This window comes from Rhipicephalus sanguineus, chromosome 3 (genome assembly GCF_013339695.2).
Source record: "Rhipicephalus sanguineus isolate Rsan-2018 chromosome 3, BIME_Rsan_1.4, whole genome shotgun sequence".
Lineage (NCBI taxonomy): Eukaryota > Metazoa > Arthropoda > Arachnida > Ixodida > Ixodidae > Rhipicephalus > Rhipicephalus sanguineus.
In genome coordinates this window covers 216677379-216700740 of record NC_051178.1, presented here as the reverse complement: position 1 = coordinate 216700740, position 23362 = coordinate 216677379, and the positions used below count along the sequence as shown (strand labels likewise).

Below are 23362 nucleotides of genomic sequence, written 5' to 3'. Positions count from 1 at the left end.
CCACTTCGAATCTATCAAGTGGCCGCCGTGCGTTCTGTAACGTGTAAGTTCCGAACTGATGCTTCCATTTGCTTTAGATTCATGTCCTTAAGCTTCGACAGCAATGTATTCGTCCCGATTCGGCGCCGTTTTTGAGAGCCATAGTCAAATAATCGATGCTGTAAGCTTAGCGAGTCGAGATGGGCGCTTCCGAATGCTCGAAGGACATAGATTACGCGTTTGTTGTTTCTAATCCTCCATAGCTGGGTCACAATTTTGCGTGTTCACGTGGCCAGCTGTGTTTTCCCGGCCACCGGAGGATGCTGCCTAGCTCGGTGCTCTTTGAAACCGAAACTGCGACTGGGCGCTCTAAAAACGTCTCTAAATAAATAATCGTCGCGCACTCGCGCAAACGAGGTTTGCAGCCGTGATAAGTGGATCATAAGCCATGTATTGCAACAACAAAAAAAAAAACAAGGTGCAAAATTTTTGTGTCAGTGCTCCTAAAGGCCAACTCCGGCGATTTTTTGGCCATGTCAAAGTAATGGTGCTGTTATGTTCTTGAGACACTCCTGTTACGGGCCCGATAGCAGAAATACTCGGCAAATTGGAGAATAATTTTAAATAAGCAAAAAAGCGCAACACCGAAACCGAAACCCAACCGAGTGTACTGTCTACGTATGACGTAGACGTTGTTACGACCGAACCGGAAGTCGGGCAAGGCATGCCGGTCACGCCGGCGCGGAGTATGAAAACTGTGACAGCCGGGACGACCAGCGAAACGCCGGCCAAACCAACGCTGTCTGTCGCCTTGTGCACAGCAGACGCTCGCTGTATCGGCCTAAGCGTGAAGTTAGCGGTGCCCTCGGCTGCGTCACTTCCGCCGCCTTGCCAATACTGACGTCACAGACGCAATGTTGCCAATAATTGTGGGAAGCCAGGCTAAAAGATGTCACTAAGCCAGGAGGGCGTTTGCAGACAATCTTTAAAATTCATTTGCAAACAATCTGCGCATGTCTCGAGCCTGTAATTTGGCATAAATGATGGAAACGTGCAAAGGAACGTACCCAGCGAATTTCACTGAAATCCATCGACCTCGAAAAATCGCCGGAGTTGGCCTTTTAAGGAAAACTTGGCACTCTGAAATACACAAATGTACAAAATACAGTCACTACAAACAAACTTAAACCTCTCCACTCAGTACATTACTAAATCGTCCTGTCCCTAGCCTGCTCCAGTCTTATATCAACTAATACGTCGGACCGGCCTTACTGGGCATTTCTGATGACTTGGTGCATAGCCAAAGTCCTGTCTGGTGTATATGCCGTCCGGTCATTTAACTTGGCATGGTCCGCTCCGTAGTACGATGCGCCAGCCGTCGTTGCCTGTTCACAAGCAGGCACTCCGCACTCCTGACGGCTAGGCCCGTTAGGCCTAACGTCGTCGTCGGCCCGATCACCCGGCGTGGCTTTCCACCGATGACGCGGCACTCCGGGGATTGTCTCCGGCGGCTTGCTTGAAAAGGGGGCTCTCGACAGGGACGCTCGTACTTGCGGGGCGCGGCCACTGCATCGCCGAGGTGCCCTGCTCAAACGTCGTCGATCTCGCCGGCCTCACCTCGGGACGCCCGCGTCACCGGCCGCAGACCCGAACGCCCGTCGCTCCCGTCGCCAATGCGTCTGCTGGCGATGCGACCTTCCATTGGCGAGCCCACACAGACAATGCCAGCTCATTCCTCTTCGTCCTCCTTCATGGCTCGGTTCGCGTGCCTCGCGCTCTGTGGAATATTCCGAGCACGCGCTCGTACCGCTTCGAATGTCTTGAGGACTTCGTCGTCATCGTTTTCCCGCCGCCTGGCTCTCACTCGTGACATACGCCACCATTTCGAAGAGTCTTTTCCCCAAAAAAACTGCTTTTCTATGTCCTGCACTTGGGGTGTAACTTATAAATTGCGTCTTCTTGCTTTGAACTACACTGAGCACACACTGTTCACTGATGACTGCCACCACTCACGAAACTCTGACCACTACACATTTTCGGAAACGCTACGCAAGACGCTACAAGTAGTCACAGTTCACATTGTTCCAAATAAGCTTGTATAAAACACACTTGCGTATAAGTCGACACCAAACTATAACTTTCCTTTATGCGTAACATCTCTTACTTAAAGGAGTACTGACATGAATTTTAAAATTTTTTGGGTTGTTGCTCTAAATGAAAGCACGGGTGTCGAGAACCGTAAAAAGAGTGTCGTGGTGCCTGGGGATGCATTGCATATATTTTTAATACCGCTTCTTTCAACCAGCAGTTTCGGTTTCGGTTTCGAGAGGGCGGCTTCATAGTGACGTGTCAAGTATGCCCGTGACGTCACGGGCAGACTGCAACCCACGAAATATGCACCTGCTGTCCTTTGCTGCCAGTTGAACGTGGTTCATGATGAGTGAACTGTCGTCCAGTGCCTCCAACAGCGATTTCTGTGATTTAGGCTGCATGCAGAACCCAGACTTCGCAAACCAAGTGAGCTGACTTGAAACGTCATAGGGCTCTCCATGCGGTGAAGCTGCCTTGCTGATGCTGGGAGATGAAAACTTTAAACTCAAACTTAAATATTTATACGTGTTTCCCGGATGCGGTGTAGGGAGAGCGTTAACACTACATGCCAAGGAAACCAAAACGTCCGTTTTTCTGCACTTCTTTTCCAGTGCATGTCCACGACTGAAACATTTCACACTTCTTCTAAATCTTCTTCTAACATTGCGCGTCTTTCGCAACCTTATTTTGGTTTTCGCACTGCGCGCCTTCGGGAACGCCCACTGCGAACGCTGCCGTTATTTCTGCTCTTAACAATCATCAAACGCCTCATCCATACTACTCTTCTGGGGTGCGTCCTAACTACACGTTTTCGGCTGAGCAGTGACACAGCTCTTTTAGCACCTGTGTATCTGTAACTAATTTTTGGGGCGGTTTCCTTTCGACTTTGCTTTACCTGAGCGACACCGAGAGTGTCAGCGAAGCCAATGAACGTCACACTCTCCGGTATAAACCTCTCTGGTGCATGCCCCGTGATTTTTCCTTCAAGATAAGTAACTGAGTGGTGGGGTACTGTCCAGTTCTGCCCGTTCTGCAAAGACTGGCTCAAGCACGATCGTTTCTTCCGGTCCCTGATTCCCACTAGTATTGACGTGCCATGCACTAACAATTTCAATATTGCCACTACGTGCCGTATCCGAGATCTCTTTTTCCTCGTTAATTACTAGCCCGCTTTCCTTTACACAGCTCCCACGGTCGCTAGTAATCTGTCCAACATGATCGCAGCTGTGACCATCAGGTTCTCCAAATTCCAGCAGTAAATCCCCCCTTGTCATTCCTAGGTCTGGTCTACCGCTTGTGGCTTTTGTAGCGTTAGCTACACTTGCCTAGCCGGAGCCGATTTCGCGTGGAGCGTCATGAGCCGTGCTGCGCATGCGCGAGGATCAGTGATGTCTCGCAGCTGGGTCACTGGAGCTGGCATCTCACGCGCTTTCCGACACCGCCGCGCGCGGCTCGAGCGCGCGCGCCGCTGTTCGCCTTCGCCGTGCAGTCGCCGTCTGACACTGCGCTGGGGCCGCTTGATAGCGCCTCTGACTGGCGTTTGCAGGTGGGTAACGCCATGGAGAAGGAGAGCGCAAATGCTGCTCGACGGCGCAGAAGAGCCGAGAAGCTTATCTCATCGGATCCCGAAGTAGTTACCTGGCAATTAGCGGTTACTGTGTTGAGGCCATAGAGACGACAGCGTGTTACTTCACTGACAGTGTGCTACTTCACTGTCTTTGTGGCACTAGAGAAGCAACCTGACGCTGAGCAAATATAAATATGCATGTGCTACATAATACGTTGTGGGGATGCTATATCGTCCCTGTAAAGGCGCCTGCCGTAACTTGGGCGCGGCCGCTGTGTTCGGAACGCACGTGCTTGGCGAAAGCCGAGGCGTTCGTCCAAGGTCAGTGATGCCCTGTCTGTAATCCGAGTTTAGCGCGGTGGCGCCGGCATCGCCGCCGCGAATTTAGGCCGGCGCATAGAAACAGCAGTGAATCTCTCTTTGGGGTGTGGCAGCGCGCGCGGATGGGCGTCTCGTCGCGGTGGGTCCGGGGGACGGTACCGCGGCTCGCTGCCCTCGGGCCCTCGTGGTGAGTCGTGCATCTGCGGTGCCGCCACCGCATTTGTATTGTATTATGTTGTCTTATTTTGTCTTATTATGTCTTATGTTATATTGTATTGCATGTCTTTTATTTGTCTTAAGTGTGTGATATATGTATCCCAGTATCCATTGTTTTAGTGTGTTACTTGTTTACTAATTCGGCCGGCGAGCTCGCTATATATGTAAAGAACTGTTTAATAAACCTCCGTTGTTTTGTTGCACGACCGCGTGAACTGTGTCCGTGTGTTCCGAGGGCAGCGGCGGTTATATCGCAACAGACCCCACACTGGCTGCCCAACGTGGCGCTCTTGGAGCATCGGACGACAGTTTTCGCGGTTCGAGTAAGCCTAAGGGGGGGATTTTCATCGCTAGCGTCGGCGGCGTGCTTTTTGGAGAGGGCGATGAGATCGGTTGCTAAGGCGTGTTCGAACTTGTCGGCACGCTAAGTTTTTATCTGTTCGCAAGTGATTCATTTTTATTTTAAGAAGGTCGTTGAGTGTCGGTACGAGAGTCACATGGTCCGCATCCTCGAAGAGCGAAGCATAGAGAACGTGGATGGCAGGCAAGCCCGAAGCGAGTGAGTACAGAAGCCTCGTAGGTGGTCCGACTTTTCTGTAAATAGTTTCTTCTCTCTCTTTGACTCTGGGAGTCGCGGCTTGTGTAGCCGGGTGGCCAGGGGCCACGGGTGTCGTTGCTGCTTGCATTGCGGCTCGACGCCGGGGCGTCGTGACATCGTCCGGGACGGTGGACGCCGATCGCTCGGTAAGCTGCTGTGTGCAGCGAGCGCTTAGGGCCACCTCAGAGAGCTGATGTCTCCTCGCGGCTGCCTCCTCTGCGCCTGTGCGAATGCTTGTTTTGGATGCCGGTTGTGTCGAGCGAGTCGTTAAGCCTAAGGCTCTGCTTAGCTGCCTGTTGCACGTGAGACACAAACCGCTGGATCGTGGCGTCGAGTTGTTGCACTCAGCTTCCCTCATTTTTAGCTTGCGCACACGATTAAACTAAGAAAAGCAACCGTTCATTGCATTTGTCATCTCAGTCATTCGCCGATGTCATTGCTAGCCGGACTGCACCGTTCTTTCGAGAGTGTACACAGTGGAAGTTGTAACCCGCGGATGGCTGTGTGCTGCACAGCCGACATGCCCGTGACCTGCGTAGCTGCCTCCAAATCGGCGCCCTCGTTGAGTGCTGCCCGCAACCAGAAGACGTGTCTGCGCGAGCGACGTTCTCTCGCGCCGACGGCCACGTTGCCTTTGCGGTTGCGGGACGGAGGTCAAGCCAGTGCAGCGGTGTCGACCAGCGGCTGTGTCGCAGTGCACGGACATTCTGTAGGGACATTTACGCCACTTGTTCTTTCGTAGAGCTTGTGTAGCTGTTTTGGTTTTAAGTTTTTTCCGGGATATGTGTTTGATTTAAGGTTGGGGGGATGTGGGGATGCTATATCGTCCCTGTAAAGGCGCCTGCCGTAACTTTAAAACAATGGATACTGGGATACATATATCACACACTTAAGACAAATAAAAGACATGCAATACAATATAACATAAGACATAATAAGACAAAATAAGACAACATAATACAATACAAATGCGGTGGCGGCACCGCAGATGCACGACTCACCACGAGGGCCCGAGGGCAGCGAGCCGCGGTACCGTCCCCCGGACCCACCGCGACGAGACGCCCATCCGCGCGCGCTGCCACACCCCAAAAGAGAGATTCACTGCTGTTTCTATGCGCCGGCCTAAATTCGCGGCGGCGATGCCGGCGCCACCGCGCTAAACTCGGATTACAGACAGGGCATCACTGACCTTGGATCGCTGCCCTCGGGCCCTCGTGGTGAGTCGTGCATCTGCGGTGCCGCCACCGCATTTGTATTGTATTATGTTGTCTTATTTTGTCTTATTATGTCTTATGTTATATTGTATTGCATGTCTTTTATTTGTCTTAAGTGTGTGATATATGTATCCCAGTATCCATTGTTTTAGTGTGTTACTTGTTTACTAATTCGGCCGGCGAGCTCGCTATATATGTAAAGAACTGTTTAATAAACCTCCGTTGTTTTGTTGCACGACCGCGTGAACTGTGTCCGTGTGTTCCGAGGGCGGCGGCGTATATCGCTCAGACCCCACAACGTATACCGTGTGTGTGTCATTGGAGCAGCAGTAAGCATGACAATCAAGCTAATCCTAGACAATCTGGAAAGCCAAGAATAATCAGCTGAACCTTTGCTAACGCTACGTATATCTTGGCATAGCCGAGCTAAGCCACTGCAATTTTTTCCCACTTCGGTTTGCGTTCGAGCTGTTCCTTCGCTTTAGCATGTGCTTCACGTGCTTCAGCGCGTTTTACCCCAAGCCCAGCTTCGAGCTCTTTTCGCGCAAGCACCCTCTCTTTTCTAACACGCTCTTGCTCTTTTCCAAGAAACTCCAACGCCTCTTCTTTTGAATAACCTCGGTCTCTCGCTAAGCTCAGACGAAGTCCATCGCCAGACCTCCGAAATCCGTAACGAGCAGGAAGTTGAATCCTGGCAGGCTCGCCAATTGTCACGGATTCGTGTTGTCCCGGGCGATAGACTCAGTCAAGCCTCGGGGCATAGCACAGCAAACAGGGCGCGGCCACTGCATCGCCGAGGTGCCCTGCTCGAACGTCGTCGATCTATAGCCTCACCTCGGGACGCCCGCGTCACCGGCCGCAGACCCGAACGCCCGTCGTTCCCGTCGCCAAGGCGTCTGCTGGCGATGCGACCTTCCTCTGGCGAGCCCACGCAGACAGTGATGATGATGATGATGTGCCTCTACACATATGGCTCATACCCACACTGGGGGATTTGCCAAGAATTGTTCGAGGAAAACACAACGACGTCGTCCAAGTAAACAAGGCATGTCTGCCACTTCAAGCCAGCTAATACAGTATCCGTGACTCGTTGGAAAGTCGCAGGTGCCGAGCAAAGACCGAAGGGCATGACCTTGAACTCGAACAGGCCGTCCGGTGTTATGAGGGCAGTCTTTTCTCGGTCTCTCTCGTCGACTTCGATTTGCCAGTAGCTGGTCTTGAGGTCCATTGAAGATAAGTACTTCGCGTTGTGGAGTCGATCTAGGGCGTCGTCTATACGTGGGAGAGGGTGCACGTCCTTTTTCGTGATTTTGTTCAGGCGACGATAATCGACGCAGAAACGTAGGGTCCCATCCTTCTTCTTCACTAACACCACGGGTGACGCCCACGGACTCTTTGAAGGCTGGATGATGTCGTCGCGTAGCATTTCGTCGACTTGTTTCTTTATGGCCTCACGTTCTCGCGTCGAAATTCTGTACGGGCTCTGACGAAGTGGCCTGGTACTTTCTTCTGTTATGATGCGATGTCTTGCTACCGGTGTCTGCCGAAGTCTGGACGACGATGAAAAGCAGTCCTTATATTGCAGGAGCAGGGTTTTGAGCTGGTCTTGCTTGACCTTCGGAAGGCTCGGGTTGACGTCGAAAAGTGGTTCGGGACCTCGATTCGTCGAAGCAGGTTCGGCAGCATCGAAGAGGGCGAAAGCATTGCTGGCGGCCACACATTCCTCGATGTAGGCGACCGTCGTACCAATGTTAAGGTGCCTATATTCGTGGCTGAAGTTTGTCAGCACTACCTTTGCTTTACCGTCACGCAGCTCGGCTATACCTCTTCAATTGCGACACAAATTTGACGGTTCAGGAGTAGGTACTGATCGCCCTCGATGACACCTTCAAGGTTCGCAGGTTTTTGGGTGCCGACTGAAATAATGACGCTGGAGCGCGGCGGAACGGTCACCTGTTCTTCTATCAGATTCAATACATGGTTCCCTGGCGACGCGTGGGGCGGGAGCGCTTTGTCTGAGTTCAGTGTGATCGACTCAGACCTCAGGTCGATGACGGCGCCGTGGTCACTTAGGAAGTCCATTCCAAGTATCACATCCCTGGAGCAGTTTTGTAGGATTACAAAGCTCGCAGGATAAGTCCGGTTATTGATGGTGACTCTCGCCGTGCAGACACCAATCGGCGTTATCAGGTGGCTTCCAGCTGTCCAGATTTCGGGTCCACTCCAAGCGGTCTTTACTTTCTTCAGCTTGGTGGCGAATAGCCCACTGACGACGGAATAGTCGGCCTCAGTGTCGACGAGAGCAGTGACGTTGTGGCCGTCGATGAGTACGTCGAGGTCGCTAGTTCGTCGTCTTGCGTTGCGGTTGGGTCGCGGCGTCGGGTCACGGCTGCGTCGGTATGTTCCACTGCTTCCATGTTGCGTCGTCGGTTCTTCGGTCCGCGAGGTTTCGTCTGCAGGGCTTCGTCTACTTCGCGTCGCGTTCTGCAGGTCTCGTCGCGTTGTCGTCGGCGGCGGCCGCGGAGGATCTTGGGCATTTCGTCGTACAGGAACCGCACCTCCATCGGTTGCTGCCCTTAGTTTCCCGGATACGGGCTAGGCGACCATCCCCGGTTTGGGCCAGTGTACTGCCGGCGGTGCGGTGACATGTAGCGGCCCGTCGACGGCGAGCGGGAAGGTCGTCGTTCTTGCCACTGTGTTCCGGTGAGGTAGTCGTCGATGTCGCGAGGCCGTTCGCCTGGCTGCGGGCGCGGCGCATTGACGGCGATAGAGTTAACTGTAGCATATTGAGTAGCTCTAGACGGCGAATCCTCGTAGCCCTATCTATCGGTACTGACAGCGGCGGTACGTGTGGCCGGCCTCCCCGCAGTGGTAGCAGAGCGGGCGGTTGTCAGGGCCAAACGTCGGTCTTCCTCGGCGCGTATCGCTGACCGGCTGGCGGGCGGTATGACGTCGGTGCTGCACTGCTGTGGTGGTATAGTGTTCTAGTGGTGGTGCGGCGTCTTGACGTGGGCGAGGAGGGGGGCGTGGCGTCGGGCTGCAGCAGCATAGCTCATTGGTTGGAGCTGCGGCGGTGCCGACTGAGGAACAGCCAGTGACTGTTGGATCTCGTCGCGTACAACGTCAGCAATCGACGTCAATTCGGGCGTTGCCAAAGGTGCGAGCTTTCGCAGCTCCTCTCGCACGATGGCTCGGATCGTTTCGCGCAGGTCGTCAGAGCAGAGTGGTTGAACGTCTGCGTACGCTGGCGTCGAGCGGCGATTGAATTGTCGTGTGCGCATCTCCAGCGTATTTTCAATCGTCGTCGCTTCGGAGATGAATTCCTGGACAGTACTCGGTGGGTTCCGCATCAGACCCGCGAACAGCTCCTGCTTTTCTCCTCGCATGAGGAAGCGAACTGTCTTGTCTTCCGGCATTTCGGTGTCGGCGTGGCGGAAGAGTCTGGTCATTTCTTCTGTGAAGAGCACCACGTTTTCGTTTGGGAGCTGGACACGGGTTTCCAGTAGAGCTTTAGCCCTCTCCTTGCGGACGACGCTTGTGAATGTGGCGAGGAACCTGGTGCGAAAAATGTCCCACGTTGTCAGGGTTCGCTCTTGGTTCTCGAACCATGTCCGAGCGGCGTCTTCCAAGGCGAAGTATACGTGCCGTAGCTTGTCCTCATTAGTCCAATTAGTGAAGACGGCGACGCGATCGTACGCTTCTAGCCAGCTTTCCGGGTCCTGACATGACGATCCGCGGAACGTTGGCGGCTCCCTGCGTTGTTGTAGTACGACTGCCGCGGGCGATGGCACAGGGGCTGTCATCGTTGCCGCCGTCGTGGTCATGGCCTGTGTCTTCCGGGTCTTATCAGGTAGAAGCCCGTACTCTGGTGCTAGACCTCGTTGTCTGCGGCTGGCTCGCTGGTCGGGGTTGGCGTCGACGTCTTCTTTGTGACTTGGACTGGGTTCACGGCTTGACGGGGGCGTCCGGAACATGAAGGAAAAGCACCTCCACCAGATGTCACGGGGTCGTGACGTCGACGAAGACCGCAGGCGACGTGTCCAAGATGAAACTCTTTATTTGGCCGAACTTGTGGCCGAGGAACGGAAAGTTAATTTACAGCAATACACACTCTATGCACTGATAGCGGCGAACAGAGCGTCGACCGTCGATCAACTGACAAGCGGTGAAGCGCGTCGGCATTTATACACGTGCCGTCGAATATTCCAGCATTATCGCTGGTTGTCGCGCAAACTCTGGAATAAGCTCGAGTGTTCGCGTCTTGCGCGAAATCTTAACAAAACGATCTACAATAATCGCGAAGCTTCTCGAACAATAAGGCGCGGTTTGCGCTGAGCGTTGCTGACAGTCTTTGTGGGCGAAAACCGAATACAGCAAGAGTGATAATAAGAAAGGCACGTGGCAATAGTGATTAATTGTAGTCGGACGCTCTCACGTCATCGGGATCATTTCCAAAATGTCCCACTCGTGGCGCACGTCGTGTGATACATTTAGCTTAATTTCTCGGTAAGTAGGGCACTGCTGTTGATAATATTGCCGTTTTAGACGTCATATATTGAGCTTTCACTGTGACATAAATTGTTATTTGCCTTTAGTGTCCCTTTAACTTAAGCATTCAACAAAACTTCGTCCCCATTTTGCCTCAAGGCATTTGAGAAAGACCCCCCCTCAGAAAGACTCCCCATATTTTCGGTGAAAACCGCATTGCGAGCCCTACTAAAAAAAAAAAAGGAAAGCAGAGAAAAAATTTACAGCTGCTTGCGCAGGAAATAAGTTCCGTTCCCTCCCTTGGACACTACGCGGAAAACAGTAGCCCCCCCCCCTCCCACACACACACACGCAAACACACTCAACACCACAAGCACACACACAGGCACGCGCGCACACACACTTTACAGACAGTGAGGCTACAAGCGCCCATTATTTCGTCACTGGTTGTCGTCTGCTAGGAAAGCGCATCGCCAGCCCGCGCGAACATGAGGACAAGAAGCGTCGAATGTGTATGTTCTGCGGTTTCCGTAGGACTGAAATTGCAATAACATGTGCCTCAAAAGGAGTTGCTCGTAGCTTCGCACGAAGTTGCACGCGAGTGGTCAGTTTGTGGTCTGAAAGAAGAATTGATGTGCACGATGGAACCTTCCGACATTATTGGGGAATGCATAGTGCAATTGAAAACAGTGGACTATGACGTACGAGTGGAGGTGAGCTTCTGATTTTTCAATGCTTTACGTGTACTAAGCCATATCGAACTCGTTTCGTTCCCATCGAAAAGGACGCTGCAAATGCGTGTCTGATTCCGCACCGGCTATCACTGCTCGCCGTTCTGGCTGGCAAGAATCACGCGTGAGAGCAGAAAACGCAAACAGGCACATTGCCCCTCCAGGTGGCCATTGTCAGCCTGCTATCTCCCTATTTCTTTGTGACCTTGTAAATTTTTGTATACATTTAAAATGAATAAAAAAAGGAAAAAAGAACGCGAGAGTAAGGACACTTAAGGCGCGTTTACACTAGAGCGACACGACACCGATTTCGGTCTGCCGACTGTCGCCGGGAGTGTCTTTTGTCGTGTCGTCGTCCTATTTACACTGCAACGACGCCAACAGTCGGCCGATCGTCTGCGAAAGACGCCGTCCGCGTCTTCTCGTGCTCCCAGCCTTTCGTCGGCCGATTCTCTTGTCACACAGAAGGCGCTCAAAGGTAGCGCAAACTCCTCCTCTCAGCGCCGTTTCCTCCTCGCCCGGCCGCCATTATTTCTCGCCAAGGCGCGCCCGGCCCGCATGCGGCGCGTCGAAGCGCTTGCTTGCACTTGCTTAGAAACGCGACATTTCTGGGCGCAGATTCACACAGCTGTTCGTACGTAAGATGTGTAGTAAAAATAGTTTGTGGTTGGTAGGTACATTAGCTATCATTTCGCGTTTTATAAGCACCAAATCGCACACTGGTGCCGGCATATATAAGAAATCTTGTTGCGGCACCTTACGCGCGAACAGCTTTCTGGACCTGGGACCTCTTTTGACAACTTGAAAACCTAGCATTTGTGCATTGTATTTGAGTTCATAAGTATAGGATGCGTCGCTCGCACCAGGCGAACAAGAGGCAGAACATATTAAACGCAATCCAAAAAGTATTTGCAGCTGCCGTTTTTCTTTTCGGATACCGTGGTGTTTGTTCACAAGACGCATTTCGGAAAATCAGACGCTACATCAAATTATGAACACACAACACGGCGGAGGCACCTATTTGCTAAATGCCCTCAGCGCGCATTCTTTTAAATTTCGAACTGGGTTGACGCGCTTCTGTTGCCCCCTCAGGTAAATATCTTTTTGGTTCCATCGTGTGCTGCTCGTGCTCATTAATTGGAGACTCTTCCAGACTGGCCGCTGCAGAAATATGGAAGGAACCGCATTAGGCCTTAGCTTCTCGCAGCCATTTGTCGCAAGGATGACTGGCTCGAACTGATCGTCCGCGAAGTGTTTCTGAAATATACAGACATCCTCCAATGTGCCCTCTGTAATTTGCCTAACGAAATACAACCGAAGTGCTCAAAACTACAACAAATGATAAAGCGCATCAAAGAGAAACATGCAGCAACTGTCTTATAATAATTATTATTATTGAAGACAGAGTATCAGTAACACTGAATTAGAAGCACTGAGAAATGCGGATAACTATTAAAAAAATATAAAAACCGACAACACAAAGAATAAAAACTTACACCTGCTTCAAATAAACATATAGTTCAGGGGAAAAAGTTAGTGTTGGAGAACAAACATGCGTTTAAAATTATAGTTTGCATATACGGGCAGCTTTGCAGCATATTGCTCAGTAAATTTTTTTTTACGTTCAGCAAATTACGCTGATCGATCGATGCTACTTATTTGCCATGTCTCTTTCTTTATCGTATACACATCTCATCACCACCCTCTATTTATGAGCGCTAAAGGAACAGCTCCGACTTTGTCAGAGTAAGCTTTTTAACGAGTTTTGGCAAATGAATTTTGTAAAATCTACGGCTCGCGCCAGGGTTGAGCGAGAAAACAGAGATCTTGCAAAGATATTTTTCTCAAACGTTGCAGCAAACTTTTGCAGAACAATTATTTTCCCTGTAAATGTAGTGTGCGAGAAAGCGTTGCCGATAATGTCACGCCGCTTTTTTTTTTTTTTTTTCGTCTTAGGCATCAGTATCGAGTCTTAGCTCCATCTAAAAGAGTTCGAATGGCAAATATACGCGAAAGGGTTTAATAGTGGTCGATTTACCTCACAAAGCCTCTCGTCGTGGCAATCGAAATTCTTTCTCCCGATAAAATGGAACCATATCGCTCGCCGCTTGAGGTTTTCCTTTCCACGAGGCACAAAAAAAAAAAAAAAAAGCTTGACACCCTTGACAATGCTGTTCGAGCAGCCAGCAGCGCAACAAGTTGGCATCTTGCTGCAGCCGACGACATCTTGCAAACTGAGCCCGCGCTCACGCACAGCGTGCACGTGCGGCGGTGTTTCTACGCCCGCTAATGGCGTCGTTTTCCGGCGCCAGGCAAGAGGCGGAGGGGTCATCGGGGATAACTGGTCACGTGTCGAGCCTGGTCCAATAGGGGAGCACAAAAGGGCGAAGAAGAGAGGAGAGACGCAGAGGGCGGGGAGTAAATTCTCCCTTTCCTTTTCGGACAATGGTTTGCGCTACCTTTGAAAAATACAGGGACCTTACGCCGACTAAACTTGCGCGCAAAAGTTGGAAACGGGGGACCACCTGCTGCTCATAGGCCTCCAACGCTCAATAGAGTGCCTAAATGTCCTCCTCGCCCGCCCCTGGGCGAGGAGGACATCGAGGCACTCTAACGCTCAATAGAGTTACTGTATATGCTACCTTTAGGTAGTAGAGTTGCGCATGCTGTCCTCTCGGCCCAGCGGTTCCGTGTACTTTCTCGTTCGATCATAACGCGTCGCTGGCGCAGTGACTTTCGATTCGAAGAAAAAAAAATGGAAAGCTCGGAGAAACAATAATTTGAGCATTAGCAGCATTTCTTGCAACAAATTTAAATATACGCTTGATAGTTAACATTGCCCTATACCAAGTTTATAGTTCCACGCTTCTGTTTTGTGCAATAGGCAAATGATCGCGCCACAATTGCCTTCAAGGTATACGAGTAAACAGTTATTATTTTAATATATCTTCGATTTCGCTCTCGTGCGTGACACGCTTATAACTCGGATAGCATGCGTAATCTGTTCAACAGATCGAGATATAAACAGCCGAGCAAATAGAAAGGTATGTAGTTTTCAATATCGCTGACCATAGCGAACCGAAAAGGTGAAGTATCCTGTCGCATAAGATGTTTTCCAGCAAAGTTAGTGCAGTTCACTGCAGGAAGGAGTGTTATTCGAGGGGGGCGAATTCATTCTGGCCAACTGTGCAGCCACGTAGAACGGCGCTCTTTGACATTAATTTTTCCCACACGGCATGCAAAAATAAAGGAGATTCCCAGAGTATATAGCTCACCAGTAACGTTCGATTGCTGGTGAGCTACTCTCTTCTGGCATCTGCATGCCGTGGCGTAGCCAGGGGGTGCCCCCGAAATTTTTTTCCCGTGGCATACATAGCACGAAATGACACTCGACCACATCTGCCTGCCAGGCCCCCACTTCAGATAAAGGAGGTGCCCCCCCCCTCCCCGAAAAAAAAAATCTGCTTACGCTCCTGTCTGCATGCGTGTAAAAAAAAAGCAACGAAGTACTTCTGGGGGCCGTGGTACTGCTAAATGTCCGGCCACGCTCTGCATTGAACGCGCCTGCACCCAAAGCGCCTGGAAGGGATATGGCGGCGAGAGGTCACGTGATGCGAGTAAGCCAATCCGAACCATATAGAGCGTTTTTGCCGGCGTTTTTCCGGCGTTTCGTACGCCGGCGTCCCTCGACGTCGACGCTACCGGTGACGGTGGCCGAAACGTCCACCTCTGGAAGGTCCACCTCTGTAACGGGGCGGTGACATGTCTGCCACCAGGCTCGGAGAAAAAAAAAAGAAAAAAAAGAAAAAACCTTCCTTGTTTTATGTTGGCCTAATACCTTATTTACATTGATTAAATCTATGTTATTATACCAAAAAATATAAATTCGCGGTCTATCTCTCTGCCTCTTAAGGCAGAATGACCTTATTTTTCCCCCCATTATTTATTTTTGTTCTTTATCTCTACTTTTCTGCCACCAATACTCTAACCGTCTCTTACTTATTTCTATCGCGGACGTGTTCGGCTTTCCATTGTTGTCCCTAAAACCCAAGGCTTCATGTAGACTCGTGCCCACACGTATACCTGGGTGAATATCGCCACATTCAATCAGTACATGTTCCATCGTTTCCTTAGTTCCCCCGCAGCATGTACATTGTTCTTCTTCGTTACTGAATCTCGCTTTATAACTACGCGTTCTAAGGCAGCCCGACCTTGCTTCAAACAGTAAAGCGCTTCCCCTTGAATTATCATAAAACCTTTCCCTCCTTATTTCGTTTTTTCCCTTTCGGTAGTTACTCAGAGCCGGCTTCTTTTCCATCGCTGCCATCCAATAAGTCCTCTCCGCCTCTCTGACCTTCCGCTTAATGCTCCTTGTTGCCATATCGCCCGCACTGCTAGCCGTATATTTACTGGTGAGCCTCCTAGTTCTTTTTCTCCACTGCGTGTCAACGCTTTTTCTATACAAATACCTGAAAACCTTCTCTGCCCATCTACTCTTCTTCATTTTCCTCAGCCTCTCTTCGAATCTCATTTTGCTCTGAGCTTCCCGCACTTCAAAGCCTGTCCATCCCATATCACCCTTTATAGCCTCATTTGTCGTCTTCCCGTGAGCGCCCAACGCGAGGCGGCCCACCGTCCTTTGATTTACATCCATTCCTGATTGTACCTCTGACTTCATGCACACCACTGAGTTCCCAAATGTAAGCCCCGGGACCATCACACCCTTCCACAGCCCTCGAAGCACCTCGTACCTATTGTACCCCCATAAAGCTCTGTGCTTCATAATTGCAGCATTCCTCTTTCCCTTTGCTACCGATGCTTTCTCTTGTACCTCCATATATCTATCCCCCTCATTTACCCATACTCCGAGGTACTTGTACTCGCTTACCCTCGGTATTTTTTGGCCCTGTATAAAGACCGCATGGTCTTCGTGATCATTGAATACCATCAATCCACATTTTGTTGCACTAAATCCTAGTCCTAGAGCCTCACATTCCCTTCCGCATATATCTGCCAGTCGCTGTATATCATCTTGACTGTCCGCTCAAGACTGACGCTCAAGTTTGCGCAGCGCCGTCCACCGCCCCAGCGTAGAGTTACTGTATATGCTACCTTTAGTTACTGTATATGCTACCTAAAGGTAGCATATACAGTAACTCTACCCCAGCGGAGAGAGGGGAAAGCTCCGGTAGCTCGGACGGGTCGCTCTTGCTTGGTTTTCCCATTGCGCGCGCGGAGAACGTGCTCCCCGGGGCTTTTTTCTCGCATTTTTCACGCTATGGGTGCCGTTCCTTCGTCGTACTCGAAAGCAGGCACGCAGTCCTGCTGCATTGTGAACTGTCACAAAAGTTTAAAAATGACGAAGAGCCGAAAACTTCCCGTCATGTTCTACCGTTTCCAAAGCAAGCAGTGCGAGGCGCAGATGCGTCAAGAGTGGATTATGGCCGTTCGCCGCGATGCTTTCGCGGTCTTGTCACCTTGAAGCAGTTTTTGTCGTACACAGTATTACGAACTATTAACGGGGAGAAACGCGATGATCGTGCTCATTTGAAAGGGAAGTGCGTTTGTGAACCGAAGTTACAACAAATAGATAGCCGCTGTACGTTTCGAGATTGCGCGCTGGCTTTCCGAGTCAACCATTTGTAATGTTACAGCAGCGGAGCATTTGGGCTTATTACACCACAGTTTAAATAACGTACCGTGAGTACTAAGTGTTTAATTCAGCTGATTGCGGTACATTTCCCGTCGCGGCTCCCTGTAAACAGAATTAAGCTGCATGTTTGCACTGAGCGTTTATATTGGCCTTGCATACGACACGCCGTGATTGCTCAGCAGGCTGAAGTTTTGCGCTGCTAATATCGTGGTCATGGGTTCGATTCACGCATACGGCAGCTGCATTTCTATGGGAGCGAAATGCAGTAACAACGGCGTACTTAGATTTACGTACACGTTAAATAACCCCAGGTGGCCGAAATTAATCCGAAGTCCCCCACCAAGGCGGCAATTAAATTTTCGGTGGCTTCGCGAATTCAGATGCGCTTATCATTGGGCACAAATCTCGGCATAATCATAAACATGCGTAAACCCAGTGGGTATTGTATAGTATCAGGGGCGTAGCGAGAAATTTTTTTCGGGGCGGGGGGGGGGGGGGGGTCGAACCATACTTCATGTTCGTGCGTGCGTTTGTATGTGTGCGTGTACATATACGCAAGCAAAATTGAAAACTTTCGGGGAGGGTTTGAACCCCCCAACCCCCCCCCCCCCCTCCCCTGGCTACGCCCCTGTATAGTATGATGCTGACCAAGCGAGCTGTCGAAACAAGCAAAGCGACGTTAGAATAAGCGAACACGGTGCGTGATCAGGCGTCGATATTATTCGAAATGAAACGCCTCTGCAAGAAACATGTATGGTCGAAGTGGGCATGAATTTTTCTTTTGCGCGTATCATTATGCTGTCAAAGGGAGCTCTAAAAAAATCCAAGGTGACATTAAACTTGCGATCCGACGTTGTTATCATTCGATGCAAACCTCGGTAAAAGTGAAACTCCCACGAAACTGAACACTGCGCATTGCGATGCAGCCAGTGAATCAACAGGACAGATGTAAATTTATGCTCTTCACACTGAGCTCATAATAAATTTAAAGCCGCACGACAAACTTGGCATCCATGCAATCGAAAAGTTGTCAATAGAAAACGCACGCGAAAGCGTGCTGGATGTTTGCTGACAGCTCCGAGTAGACACGACTGCCGCAACGAATGTGCGTTTTACCGGTAACATAATTACAGAACTCGCGCAGTCACCTCCCTATTCATGTCAAAGAAATGTGCCCGTTCAGCATCGGCACGCACGTAGCGCTCGCACAAACAGCATCGCCCTTGACGACCTGCTCGGTCCCGAAAAGGTGGTCGATCAACCGTCCTGCTCTGGTGAGATTCCCACCGTGAAAACGTTTTTTCCATCTCTGGGATCTTTCTAAGCCTTCAGAGGAAGCGACACGTGAAGCTGCACGTGCGCGGCGAGCAGAGAACAGCGCGTGCAGGGTGCGGGAACGTGCTGAGACAGCGCAGTCAGAAGGCAGGTGCGGGGAGAGGCGACCGGTTTTTGCAAGAAAGGCGGCGAAACGCGTGCGACGCAGCGCCCCCTGGCCGAGCTTGGGAGGCCTAAAGAAAGGTGCGGGGAGAGGAGCGACCGGTTTTTGCAAGAAAGGCGGCGAAACGCGTGCGACGCAGCGCCCCCTGGCCGAGCTTGGGAGGCCTAATATACCTAAAGGAAGGTGCGGGGAGAGAAGCGACCGGTTTTTGCAAGAAAGGCGGCGAAACGCGTGCGACGCAACGCCCCCTGGCCGAGCTTGGGAGGCCTAAAGGAAGGTGCGGGGAGAGAAGCGACCGGTTTTTGCAAGAAAGGCGGCGAAACGTGTGCGACGCAGCGCCCCCTGGCCGAGCTTGGGAGGCCTATTTAGGCCGTCCTCGCTCCTCTACCATTGTCCCTCTCGGTGTAGCGGCGCGGCCCCCACCACCCCTTCCGGCGTCGGGGAACGGTGGTGCGTACAGACAAAGGGAAGCAAAGAAAAGACGTCGGAGGGGTGCGTGAGATGCCCATTGTCAAATGCCCGAGGATGTCGAGGGGGATCTCCCCCTTCGACGTTCGAAGAAACATGGGCAAATTTTCGCTCGACCACAGATCTCCCGACGACCTGCCCACGACCAGTCTCCCGATGCATTTTGCTGGTGTTTTTGGTCTGCCATCATGTTACACTACTACGACATGCTGTCTTTGGAGGCGTCGGGGTTGTCGTCGGCCGACCGTCTGCGTCTGCCTCGTGTCTGCGTCGGTGTCGTGTCGCTCTAGTGTAAACGCGCCTTAATGGATGGAATTCGGAGCGTTACTTACGCGCCGCACAGCTGCGGTAGATAGTTGTCTTTCATTTTCGTCCGACTTCTGTGGTAACCTGGCAGAATTTTAAAGCTAGTTGCTTCTGAACGGTGTTCCTACAGCTCTTGTGCCAGCCATGCACGCGGATGTACAAAAAAGTGCCGTACTTCTGCGACGTCTTTACATCCTTTCGGCCGAGGAGCCATGCGTTTCTACCTTGACTGCGCGCCTGGGAGTGACAAGCAACAGTACCATCTTTTCCGCCGCGGGCGTGTAGTGGCGCTGCCTGTTCGGTTCAAATAGTTACTGTGTAAGGTAGCATATACAGTAACTCTAGCTTCAAAGCTGCAGTGCACTAGGCCTATAAGAATGTCATGCAGTGGGAGGAGTCTCCTTAACGTATTTAATATTGCGCGACAGAGCTGTAGAATCACACCAGGCGTCAAAACACGTGAACTGTGCCACGAGTGGGTGGTTGAAAGCTGCGCACCGATTACAAAGTGTGTAGCTGCGCAGGTGCGTATTGCACTTTGCAGACGCATAGTGGACACTTCGCTAATTTGCAAAAGGAAGAATTATGGGGTAGTGGCACTTCGCGAATGTACTTGCAGTAGGCATTCTAGGATATAGTTTGAAACAGCCAATTTACATGCGCACAGGCATTCATTTCCTTGCAGCACGGGTTCGATTACGATATATCGTGTTCTACTCTTGAAGGCGAAGCTCAAGCGTCCTCCAAGTTTTTTTTTTGTTTTTTTTTGTAAATGGGATTGTGAGGAATGGGCTCTCGCTGGTGATAACATTCGGGACCACTGCCTTAGTTGGTTTCTTTGTTGCCATATTAGTGCTATTCATAGGAGGCATTACCTTGCACTGGACCCTGCAGTGGGCCACATTTTCAGAGTCAAGGTGCATCTCGCTTTGTGTAGCTTGCACTATAGCATTTGGAATCCTTAGGCTGGGAGGTTATTACTGCAGTAGTAAGATACACTCACGGAGCAGAGCTTACTCCCTGGAAGATACAGTTTTTGGATGTGCATGTACATAAGAAAGCAAGAGGCATAGGAAGAGCTTTAGTGTCACTCGTGTGTAAATGCTTTTTCTGGCTCCTATGAAAGGGACGTTGTCAGCAAAGGACATTGCAACAAGCCTTCTTTGAACGAGCAGCTCGTCCTATTAGAGGATGTGAAGGCTCTTCAGACCCTATTAAAGGGTGTCAAGAGCCAAAAGTTACTGAAACCACAAAAATTGTGGTGCTGTGTTGAACGCATCATACTCTTCTTGGCCCCTGTCTGTGTTCCCAGGTAGCCCTGCGTCACTTTGCGCTTGCATTGTCAAGTGTTTTTGAGGTTGCATGTTATGGACTGAGAATGGATCCATCTTACATTGCGTGATGGTGGGAATTACATAAAAAGATTACCCCAGTTCAACCTAGTGTGAAATCTGCAAAAACAGCAGAGCTTCAGTTCTCCTGTGTTTCTCTTGGGATTTTCTGTCATGTTTTGCGATTTTGTGCGAGACTGGGTGCCCGCCACCACCAGCCCCATCCCATCACTACCCTTATGGCACAGTCACCACCACACGCACCACACGTTTCGGCTTGCTCGAGCTGCGCTTTCAGTGTGCGGCTACCGCTTCGTCCGCGACCAAGGCAGTTCTTTGGGTGCATCTCGTAACCGGAGCGTGGCCACCCTCGGCACTCACCTGTTGTCGCCCTAGAACAGCTCCGCTGTTGAAACGGTGCTTGAAATCACTGCTAAATGTACATGCAGCTTGAGTTCTAAACTAGATCTCTTGCATTAAAGTGTATGTGTGCAGGACAGACGATGACAGTTGGAGTTGGGATACAGACTTCGAAGATGACTCTGGATATGAGGTGCCACTGCAGGCTGGAGACTATGAGCCCGTTGGCTGGCCTCCCCAACACAGTGCGAAGCCTGAGAGGCCTGGTGAGTGGCCGTGAACTTTCCTACAGGGTTCAGGCAAGACTGGAAAAATCGTAGGGCTCTCCGGATTTTTTGTCTCCTGTACAGACAGAAACCCATTTAAAAATGACATTGTTGTCACACCCATAGATGTGCACACAGCTTTGAATGATTTAAGCAGGGCGCCAAGTCTGCCGTGTACTTTTACGCAGTCAGGTGTGTCCTGCTGTTTAATGTGCAGGCTCTTGACGATATTAACATCTCTTAATATAGAAAGTAGCGACACTCTGCTCCACTACCGGGCTTTCCTCCTCTATATCCTCTGCCGGCCGGCTTTACACTCTGCGCACGGCACGCAGACTAGGCTGCGGTTCGGGCGCCGGCCCTATGTATTGGCTGGCGCCCGCGAGCGTGCCTATGTTAAAGTTTTTTTCGATTCTACTATAAAACAAAAACGTGAGAAATTGGTGGGATATGCTTGACCCTACCATGAGTCCCCTTAAAGGAGTGGTGACAGAAAATTTGTGAACCTCTGTGTTTTGCTCTTAATGAATGGCCTGACTCGTTAAAGGGACCCTGAAACGGGTTTTTGAAGTTTTGACAGGGTTTAGGCAGGAGCATCCCCAAATCATTCGCACCAGAAATTAAGCGACGCACTGTGTACCAAGGCCGCTACGGAATTTATATCTATACCCTCCTCCTCACCACTGCCTTGCACCCTCAACTCACAGACACCCTGACATCGCCGGCGATCGCAGCGCTCTCATGAGCGCACTCGACGGTGAGCTTCGCTAAAGTCTAGAACACTATAGCTTCGCCCAGCCATGTGCGCCGACGGGTTGCGCGCAATCTCGGAGGCCCAACAAAGACGAAGCTCGCGGAGTGGTTGGTATCTGCTCCGACAGGCGCCGCCACACTACCAGCAGATCTTATTTTATTCTCCTGTACGGCGACAATCTGCAAAAGCATGCGGACAAACAAACATAATTCGAGAACGATCACCGATACGCGTAAACTCGGGCAATGTTGTTGTGTCTTCAGGGGTACAGTTACAGCCACAAAAACATGGATCGTGGCGTTGAACGGATAGCGAGAGCGCGATGCTCATTGCAGCGACGAGCTGAAGGGATTCCGCTCGCCAGATGCCTCACGAACATTGCACGATGTCGCAGCTTTACAATGTGGTACACAACACAGCTAGGGCAATTAATTATGTCCAAGAAAAGAAACCTCGAGATAAACACTGTCGCTCAGCTCACGTCAACACGGAGTACGTTGTAACACAGGCAGACGACGCTCGCTGCCCACAGGAGGTTCAGTGACGTGTACTGGACATATCCAATCAGATCAGCCGCCTGCGTGACGTCGCGCTTCCAATACGACGCGCACTGGAAGTGGGCGGTTTGAAAACGCGTTTGGCTGAGCCGCTGTGATTGGTGGCGATTCGCATCTTTAAAGCCTTGTAATAAATTACACAGTTTACGCACAGAGCTTAAATCGGTCTGTAAATGATCCTTAGGACTTGCTCTACCGGCTCAATGTGTTCGTATAAAATCGTCAAAACCGTTTCAGGGTCCCTTTAATAGCGGCAACGAAACTCATTTGCCCCAGCGCGAGACGAATGTTTAGTTATATGCTCGCATGTTACGACCGGAGGCAGTTTCGATTTCGAAGAGCACTCGGTGGCCCCGTGTTGGTCTGCTCGTTAACAAATACTATCGGGTGACTGCGAGAGCCAGTGATGTCACTGGCTAGCTTTTGCCATGTTGTCAGCGCTGCTGTTTAGTCTGCTGTGTTCAGCGTTGTACGTGCGTGTTTCCTCGATCGTCAAACTACGTTGCTTATCTAGTGTGGCGATGGACGAAAGAGCTGGGAGGAGTGTAAAAAAGAAAAGCTCGATTCACTTTGCTAGTCTCGCTGGTAGCTGCGATTTTATTCTTGTCGTCATCGTCCAACTAAGGCGACGTTTTCCGTGAGGCTTGGAGTAGCCACAGCATTAGACGTGCTATTTGTAAAGTAGCAAGTTCTGTGAAATCACAACATTGGCACTCTGTAACAGTGTTTATGCGTAACATGCAAGTGACATGATGTATGCTTTATTGACTCGTATTTATATCGGGCAACAACGTGTTCTCAAGGCATACCAATCCCGCTTACGCCCGCCGGAGGGCAGTTATCTGTCCACTACGCAATATGGCATGCTGTTAAACTGGAAACCATTTGAAAGGTGCGCATACATGTAATACATGCGTGCAGTTGTAGCGACGAAAATTTTACGCTTTAAAGGTTCGCTGACACGACGTTGTACGTGATTTTTAAGCGTATGCACGAAGTACCAAATAATGGGATGCAGTCTAGC

At 50.8% G+C, this 23362-nt stretch overlaps 1 protein-coding gene across 16 annotated transcripts in view; it reads left to right on the top strand.

The window, feature by feature from the left end:
- The window catches only part of LOC119388286 (SH2 domain-containing adapter protein D), a 103751-nt gene that overhangs the window by 29273 nt on the left and 51116 nt on the right, over positions 1 to 23362 (top strand). For 7 of the 16 annotated variants that reach the window (XM_037655980.2, XM_037655976.2, XM_049413900.1 and 4 more), the window contains one exon: positions 20897 to 21027. The exons of 2 other annotated variants lie outside the window; for them this stretch is intronic. In XM_037655980.2, the coding sequence (XP_037511908.1) occupies positions 20897 to 21027 (131 nt within the window). Of the gene's footprint in view, positions 1 to 20883; positions 21028 to 23362 lie in introns of all 16 variants that reach the window. 7 more of the 16 variants (XM_049413899.1, XM_037655977.2, XM_037655973.2 and 4 more) reach the window with 2 other exon arrangements.